Raw genomic sequence first — 7,332 nt, forward strand, 5'->3', positions numbered from 1 at the left:
ATTTCCATCCCTTGAACTTCTCCCACAATGTGCTTGCCATTGTTCTCTCATTCTCATTCTCCTTATCTGCATTGTAATTATGCAATTCTAGCCACATCATGGTTCTTCCAACAGCACTGCAAGACTTCCTGACTACTGCTCTCTCCACCCCTAATCTCTCCTTCTACCTCAACGGAACCCCTATCGTCCTCGCCAATCCTAACCCCCACTGGACCCTCCTCGACTTCATCCGCTCCCAACATGGCCTGAAGGGCACCAAGCTGGGCTGCGGCGAGGGCGGTTGCGGTGCTTGCACCGTTGTGCTGCAGACCCGCGACGGGCGCGCGCAGATCCGCCACCGTGCTGTGAACGCCTGTTTGTATCCGCTCATTGGAGGTATGTGTGTTGGTTCCATGGGTGCGATCGCATCTGACAGCCGTAGTGGCCGGAAAGCATGTCATCACCGTTGAAGGGCTCGGGAATGTGGATCATCCCCATCCGCTTCAGGAAAGGCTGGGGAAGCTTCACGGGTCGCAGTAAGTTGACCGTGGTCTGATGGACGAGCAATGCTGACAGGTTAAGATGTGGCTTCTGTACCCCGGGTATAGTCATGTCGTTATACGCTCTCGTACGGAACGCATACGATCCCCAGACTGGCCAATTCAATTTGACGGAGGATGAGATCGAAATGAAGGGTCACTTGGATGGCAATCTGTGTCGGTGCACGGGCTACAAGCCCATTCTGCAGGCGGCGAAGACGTTTGTCCAGGAGGATCTCCAGGCCCGGCTGGCTGTGCGCACGCGACCCTCAGATATGGAGACTCCGATTGAGTCTGAGTCGGACACATCGCGGCCACAATCCTGCGGACGTCCAGGTGGCTGCTGTCGTGATACTCCGGGGTCGTCCTGCTCATCTTCTTCGGATCGAGACAGCTCGCGCACCAGTATCTCGACCCCAGATACAGAGCCAGAAAAGGACTTGGCCAACACAGTACCACAGTTCGACTTCAAGCCGTATATTCCCAACACCGAGCTCATCTACCCCCCAGCCCTGACTAAGGCGACCCCTCAGCTCGTCTGCTACACCGACGACCGCAAGGCCTGGCTGCGCCCGGTGACACTCGCCCAAACCTTGGACATCCTGGCCCGCTGCCCATCGGCCACCCTTGTCGGGGGTGCCAGCGAGGTCCAAATCGACATCCGCTTCAAGGGTGCCGAGTTCGCCGTGTCCGTCTTCATCGGCGATCTAGACGAGCTGTCATACATCAAGCCCGTTGAGAAAGATGACACCATCACCGAGCTGGTAGTCGGCGGCAATACACCCCTCACCGACATCGAAACTGAATGCAACCGACTCATCCCAGTCCTTGGCCCTCGAGGATCCGTCCTCTCAGCCACAGCCAAAGTCCTCCGCTACTTTGCAGGTCGCCAGATCCGCAACGCCGCCTCACTAGCCGGTAACATCGCCACGGCGTCGCCCATCTCCGACATGAACCCTGTGCTCCTAGCCATCAACGCCACCATCGTCGCGCGCACCCCAACCCAAGAATTCACCATCCCCATGACCAACATGTTCCTCGGCTATCGCAAGACCGCCCTCCCTAAAGACAGCATCATCACCTCGATCCGCATCCCTCTTCCACCGCCAGAAACACGCGAACTCACCAAATCCTACAAACAAGCCAAGCGCAAAGACGACGACATCGCCATCGTAACAGCCGCCTTCCGCGTGCGCCTCGCCCCAGACAACACCGTCAGCGAAATCGCCCTCGCCTATGGCGGCATGGCTCCGACAACCCTCCTAGCCAGACAGGCCATGGCCATCCTCCAGGGCAAGAAATGGGGCATACAAGCCGCCCTGGACAGCACGCTCGACGCCCTCCTCCAGGATTTCAATCTGCCTTACTCGGTCCCCGGTGGAATGGCGCACTACCGACGCACTCTGGCTACATCCCTCTTCTTCCGTTTCTGGCACGAAGTTATCTCCGACCTCAACCTCACCTCCACAACCGCCGACCCATCCCTCGCGACCGAAATCCATCGCCACATTTCCCACGGCACGCGCGACAACCACAACCCGCACGAACAGCGCGTCGTCGGCAAACAACTCCCCCACCTGTCCGGTCTGAAACACGCCACCGGAGAAGCCGAATACGTCGACGACATGCCCCCGCAGCACCGGGAGCTCTTCGGCGCGATGGTCCTCTCGCAACGTGCCCACGCCAAGCTACTCTCCGTGGACTGGACGCCCGCATTGCAGCCGGGTTTGGCCCTGGGATACATAGACCATACGAGTATCCCCGCAGAGAAGAATATCTGGGGCCCTGTGGTGAAGAATGAGCAGTTCTTTGCTGTGGATGAGGTGACTTCGCACGGGCAGCCGATTGGGTTGGTCTATGCGGAGACGGCGCTGCAAGCGCAGATGGCGGCCAGGGCTGTGAAGGTAGAGTATGAGGATCTGGAGACGATACTCACGATTGATGAGGCGATCGAGAAGGAGAGTTTCTGGCCCCATGGGAAGGAGTTAAGGAAAGGGGTGGCTGTGACGCCGGAGAGGATGAAGGATGTTTTTGAGAAGTGTGATCGGGTTTTCGAGGGTGTTATTCGCATGGGCGGGCAGGAGCACTTTTATCTCGAGACGAACGCTGCGGTGGTGATTCCTCATTCGGAGGATGGGAGTATGGAGGTTTGGTCGTCGACGCAGAATACGTATGTCTATCCCCACTTTATGCCCATTTGAGTGTGAGCGATGCTAATGGCTAGGATAGGATGGAAACCCAAGAATACGTCAGCCAGGTGACTTCAGTCCCCGTATCGCGCATCAACGCCCGAGTAAAACGCATGGGTGGCGCCTTTGGCGGCAAGGAATCCCGCAGCGTGCAACTGGCGTGCCTACTTGCTATTGCAGCCAAGAAAACGCGACGCCCTATGCGCGCCATGCTCAACCGCGACGAAGACATGATGACCTCTGGCCAGCGGCACCCCTTCCAATGTCGCTGGAAAGTGGGTGTCATGAACGACGGAAAGCTTATCGCCCTCGACGCAGACGTATACAACAACGCGGGATTCTCCTTGGACATGAGCGGTGCCGTGATGGACCGGTGCTGCACGCACATCGAAAACTGCTATTACTTCCCCAACGCGCACATCCGCGGATGGGTGTGCAAGACGAACACGCATAGTAATACTGCCTTCCGGGGGTTCGGTGGGCCGCAAGCCATGTTCATCGCCGAGAGTTATATGTCTGCTGTTGCAGAGGGGTTGGGGATGGATATTGATGAGTTACGGATGAGGAATCTGTATACCCAGGGGCAGAGGACGCCATTCCTCCAGGAAATCGATCAGGACTGGCATGTTCCAATGCTGCTGGAGCAGGTTCGCAAGGAGGCGCGGTACGCGGAGCGCAAGGCAGAAATAGCAGAGTTCAATAAACGCCACCGTTACAGAAAGAGAGGAATCTCACTTGTCCCGACGAAATTCGGCATCTCCTTCGCCACAGCAGTCCATCTCAACCAAGCAGGCGCGAACGTCAAAATCTACACCGATGGCTCAGTACTTCTGAACCACGGCGGCACTGAAATGGGCCAGGGCTTGTACACGAAGATGGTGCAGGTCGCAGCTCAGGAGCTGGGTGTTCCGGCAGAGAGCGTCTACACGCAGGATAGCTCGTCGTACCAGACGGCGAATGCGTCACCGACTGCTGCCTCGTCAGGGAGTGATCTGAACGGAATGGCAGTTAAGGATGCGTGCGATCAGCTGAATGAGCGGTTGAAGCCGTATCGGGAGAAATTCGGCAAGGATGCTGATATGGCGACGATGGCGCACGCCGCGTATCGCGATCGGGTGAATTTGGCGGCGAGTGGCTTTTGGAAGATGCCCAAGGTGGGGTATCAGTGGGGGACGTATGATGTGGAGAAGGTGAAGCCGATGTATTATTATTTTACTCAGGTATGTTCCTTTTTCCCCTGTGCGAATGGAGGGGGGTATGCTGATGGGGTCATAGGGCGTCGCGTGCACTGAGGTCGAGCTCGACCTGCTTACGGGTGATCATACTGTGCTGCGCACGGATATTAAGATGGATGTGGGAAGGTCCATTAACCCTGCTATTGACTATGGGCAGATTGAGGGGGCCTTTGTTCAGGGACAGGGATTGTTTACGATGGAGGAGACACTCTGGACGCAGAGTGGCCAGTTGGCGACACGGGGTCCGGGCACGTACAAGATTCCCGGATTCAGTGACATCCCGCAGGAGTTCAATGTTAGTTTCCTGCAAGGTGTATCGTGGAGCCATCTCCGCTCGATCCAGAGCAGCAAGGGTATCGGTGAGCCGCCGCTGTTCATGGGGTCGACGGTGTTATTTGCGTTGAGGGACGCGTTGAAGAGCGCGAGGGCGGATTTCGGTGTACAAGGACCGTTGGTCCTGGATAGTCCAGCTACGGCGGAGAAGTTGAGGCTGGCGGTTGGAGATGACTTGGTGAGAAAGGCAGAGGTGAAGAGGAAGGAGGGGGAGAAAGGGTTCTTCGTTGCTGTTGCATGATTTCATCCAGAGCTAAGTTAACATAATGCTGTGGGGTATTCCATATAAATCATACATGATGGTACCTTCGAAGACGAAAGGTAAGATGGTTGGGGGATATCTTTTCAGTGGATACACGATATAATTTCCTTAGAGTTAAAAAGGATATTTCCAGATACTCACTCTTCAATCGTTATTAACACTAGGACATGGACATAGATTGGTGGGCAGCCAGAAAAGCCTGACTATTCCACATATCTGCAATCTCGCTTGTTCAATATATAATATAATATTTCAGCAGTAAAAAAATATACACAATAGTTTTCACCCTCAAGCTCACTCGATAATATCTTTATAAGCCTCTAATAGCTGCCAACCCTTCAGCCAGAGCAAATCACACAGCTCTAATGCAGTACTCACAACCTCGCTACCACCTCATCCACCTTCTCCCCTACTGTTTCCCAGTTTGCATCCACCTAAGACCATTAGTATCGATCCTCTCCTTTTACAAGAAAGACTTACATCCGCAATATGATCATATCCCAGCAACTTCGGCGCCAATCCCGGATCCCTCCACGCCAGCGCCTCCCCTTCTGGCGTGGGCACCATGCGCATTTTCCGATCGCGCTCTTCCTGCTCCGGCCCATCGTGCAGATGATACAGATACTGCTGTGTGTTTCCCCGTTCCACAACCATCTGCGTGCGCTGCTTGCGACACTTCTCAAACACGGCCAGGGCATGACGCTTAGCGGCGATGAACTCGGGTGACGATTTCGAGACGTTAGGGCCAGACGGGAGGCGCGAGAGACATTCGCCGAGGACGGCCCCATCTTCGAAGGCCATTCCTGCACTGTTTGAGAATTATTAGCATTCCGCTTTGTACAAACTGGTAGGGAGGAGGTACCCAGAAGCAAGATAGGGGAGTGTAGCATGCACAGAGTCACCTAGCATGACCCACGCCCCGGAAGGATGCGTCCAGTCGTAGTCGCCGAAGCGGATGCAGAGACGCCATTTGTGCACGGATTGGCAGAGTTTCAGGAGTTTTTGGATCCTACAAATCAGTCTTCGCCCTTTGAAGCAGGAGATAAGAAGTACCTCGGATCCCATCCTTCGAACAACGCACACATCTCCTGCACATTGCCCTCGACCGTCGAAGCCAGCGACTCTTCGGGGATATCATCAGGCACAAGCAGCACCATATTAAACAGTTCCCCTTGTCGCAACACATAGTTCACTGGCATCATTAGCCCATTATTTCAGAATTGGTGAACTGAATACGAACCAGCATGTTTATCCGGCCCCAACCAATAATTCACCTGCGGGTCCGTCACAAACCCCCTCAACTCTGGATCCTTCAACATCTCCTCCGTTGACAACAACAACCGATACGCCAAATCGCCGGTCTTAATTGGCGGGTCTGGCCTCTTAAGCATAACCTCGGTCAACTTCCCAAACACCCCATCAGCACTAACCACCAGATCCCCTCTCCACGACCGCCCATCACTCGCCACCGCTGTCGCCATGCCGCCATCCCCGTCAGGGATGATATCCACGACCCTCGCAGCGCAGGTGATCTTTGCCCCTAACTCCTCCGCCCTTTCCAGTAGACAGCGCTGTAAATCCGCACGGTGGAAGTCGCGATACCACGTCCCGGGGTACTGCGCCGCGGAGTCAACGAAACTCAAGCTGGATATGATCTCGCCCTTCCAGTGTAGAAAGTTGCAGACGCGCGGGTGCGTCATGTGTGGCGTGCGAGCTGGCTCTAGGCCCCAGTGTTTGAGGACTCTCGAGCTGTTGGGGAGGACTTGGATGCCGGCGCCTACTTCGCGGATCTCGTGCGTCGCTTCGAGGACGTGTACGTCATGCCCGGCTAGGAGGCAGGAGATGGCGGTGCCGAGGCCGGCGAGGCCGGCACCGATGATGATGATCTATCATTAGCTTAGACAGAGGAATAGAATGTAAGGGGAGAAGGGGATGTACCTGCAACCGACAGTTGTCGGGGAGGGAGCGCTTCTCTTTGATGTGGATAGGGGGCGCCATGGTACCAGTTCTGTAAATGTGATAGTAAGCAGAGAGTGTATAATTCAGTAGACACAGCTTCTACACCATCATATAAACCTACCTCAAGATCTAGCTGAGTGCATTTGCTACTCCTAAAAATGGGGGATAAGCGCGTGCCTGACAAGAATGGGGGTCGGGCATGAGGGGATGCATCAATCTTATCATATCATTTGCGGGGGAATAAGTACACCCTCCGGTCGGAGCAGACAGTATTCCAGCAATCACCAGCAGATCCATCCCAGTAATACCTGCACTATGTCTCGAGTAAGTTGATTCCTCTAGGAATAATCCCCATCACAATAACTTATTGTACAGTTCTCCCTACACGGCCGAACTGCCCTCGTCACCGGCGGTGCCCGCGGCTGCGGCCTCGCCTTTGCGCGCGGTCTCGCCCAAGCAGGTGCAAACGTAGCCATCTTCGACCGGATACCTCCTGAAGAAGGATTTCTGTCGATCGAGAGGGAGTATGGTGTGCGGACTGCATATTACGAGTATTTTTCCCTCCTCAATCAGCTTCTACATATCATATCAAGTCCTAACCGAGTTTCTAGAGTCGACGTATCCTCTCCCGACTCCCTCGCCACCGGCTTTAGCGCCTTCCAAACAGACTTCGACAACGCCCTAGACATCTGCGTCCCCTGCGCAGGTATCAACCGGCACCAGACGTTCCTCGAGTTCAACTACGCGGACCACCAGGAGCTGCTTGGGGTGAACGTGCTGGGACTGTTCCATACGGCCCAGCTGGCAGCTCGGCAGATGATTGCCAATGGCACAAA

At 55.2% G+C, this 7,332-nt stretch overlaps 3 protein-coding genes across 3 annotated transcripts; 2 read left to right on the forward strand and 1 right to left on the reverse strand.

The window, feature by feature from the left end:
• Positions 1–98: 98 nt before the first annotated feature.
• Positions 99–4,516, forward strand: An03g01530 (uncharacterized protein; the record flags this gene model as incomplete). Its single annotated transcript, XM_059746918.1, has 6 exons — positions 99–375; positions 416–515; positions 556–742; positions 818–2,688; positions 2,748–3,927; positions 3,983–4,516. 6 exons carry the CDS (start codon positions 99–101, stop codon positions 4,514–4,516), a joined length of 4,149 nt encoding a protein of 1,382 aa, XP_059600225.1.
• A 341-nt stretch (positions 4,517–4,857) lies between these two features.
• An03g01540 (uncharacterized protein) lies at positions 4,858–6,535 on the reverse strand (the record flags this gene model as incomplete). The annotated part of the gene is made up of 7 exons (XM_001390019.3): positions 4,858–4,864; positions 4,916–4,971; positions 5,018–5,345; positions 5,400–5,546; positions 5,591–5,729; positions 5,778–6,423; positions 6,476–6,535. 7 exons carry the CDS (start codon positions 6,533–6,535, stop codon positions 4,858–4,860), a joined length of 1,383 nt encoding a protein of 460 aa, XP_001390056.3.
• Positions 6,536–6,811: 276 nt separating this feature from the next.
• On the forward strand, positions 6,812–7,330 carry An03g01550 (uncharacterized protein; the record flags this gene model as incomplete). The annotated part of the gene is made up of 3 exons (XM_059746919.1): positions 6,812–6,820; positions 6,872–7,047; positions 7,108–7,330. Coding segments are annotated over 3 exons (408 nt in total), but the record flags the coding sequence as incomplete, so codon positions are not given.
• Between the last annotated feature and the right edge of the window lie 2 nt (positions 7,331–7,332).

Source organism: Aspergillus niger, assembly GCF_000002855.4.
Source record: "Aspergillus niger supercontig An03".
NCBI classification, from domain to species: Eukaryota; Fungi; Ascomycota; class Eurotiomycetes; order Eurotiales; family Aspergillaceae; genus Aspergillus; species Aspergillus niger.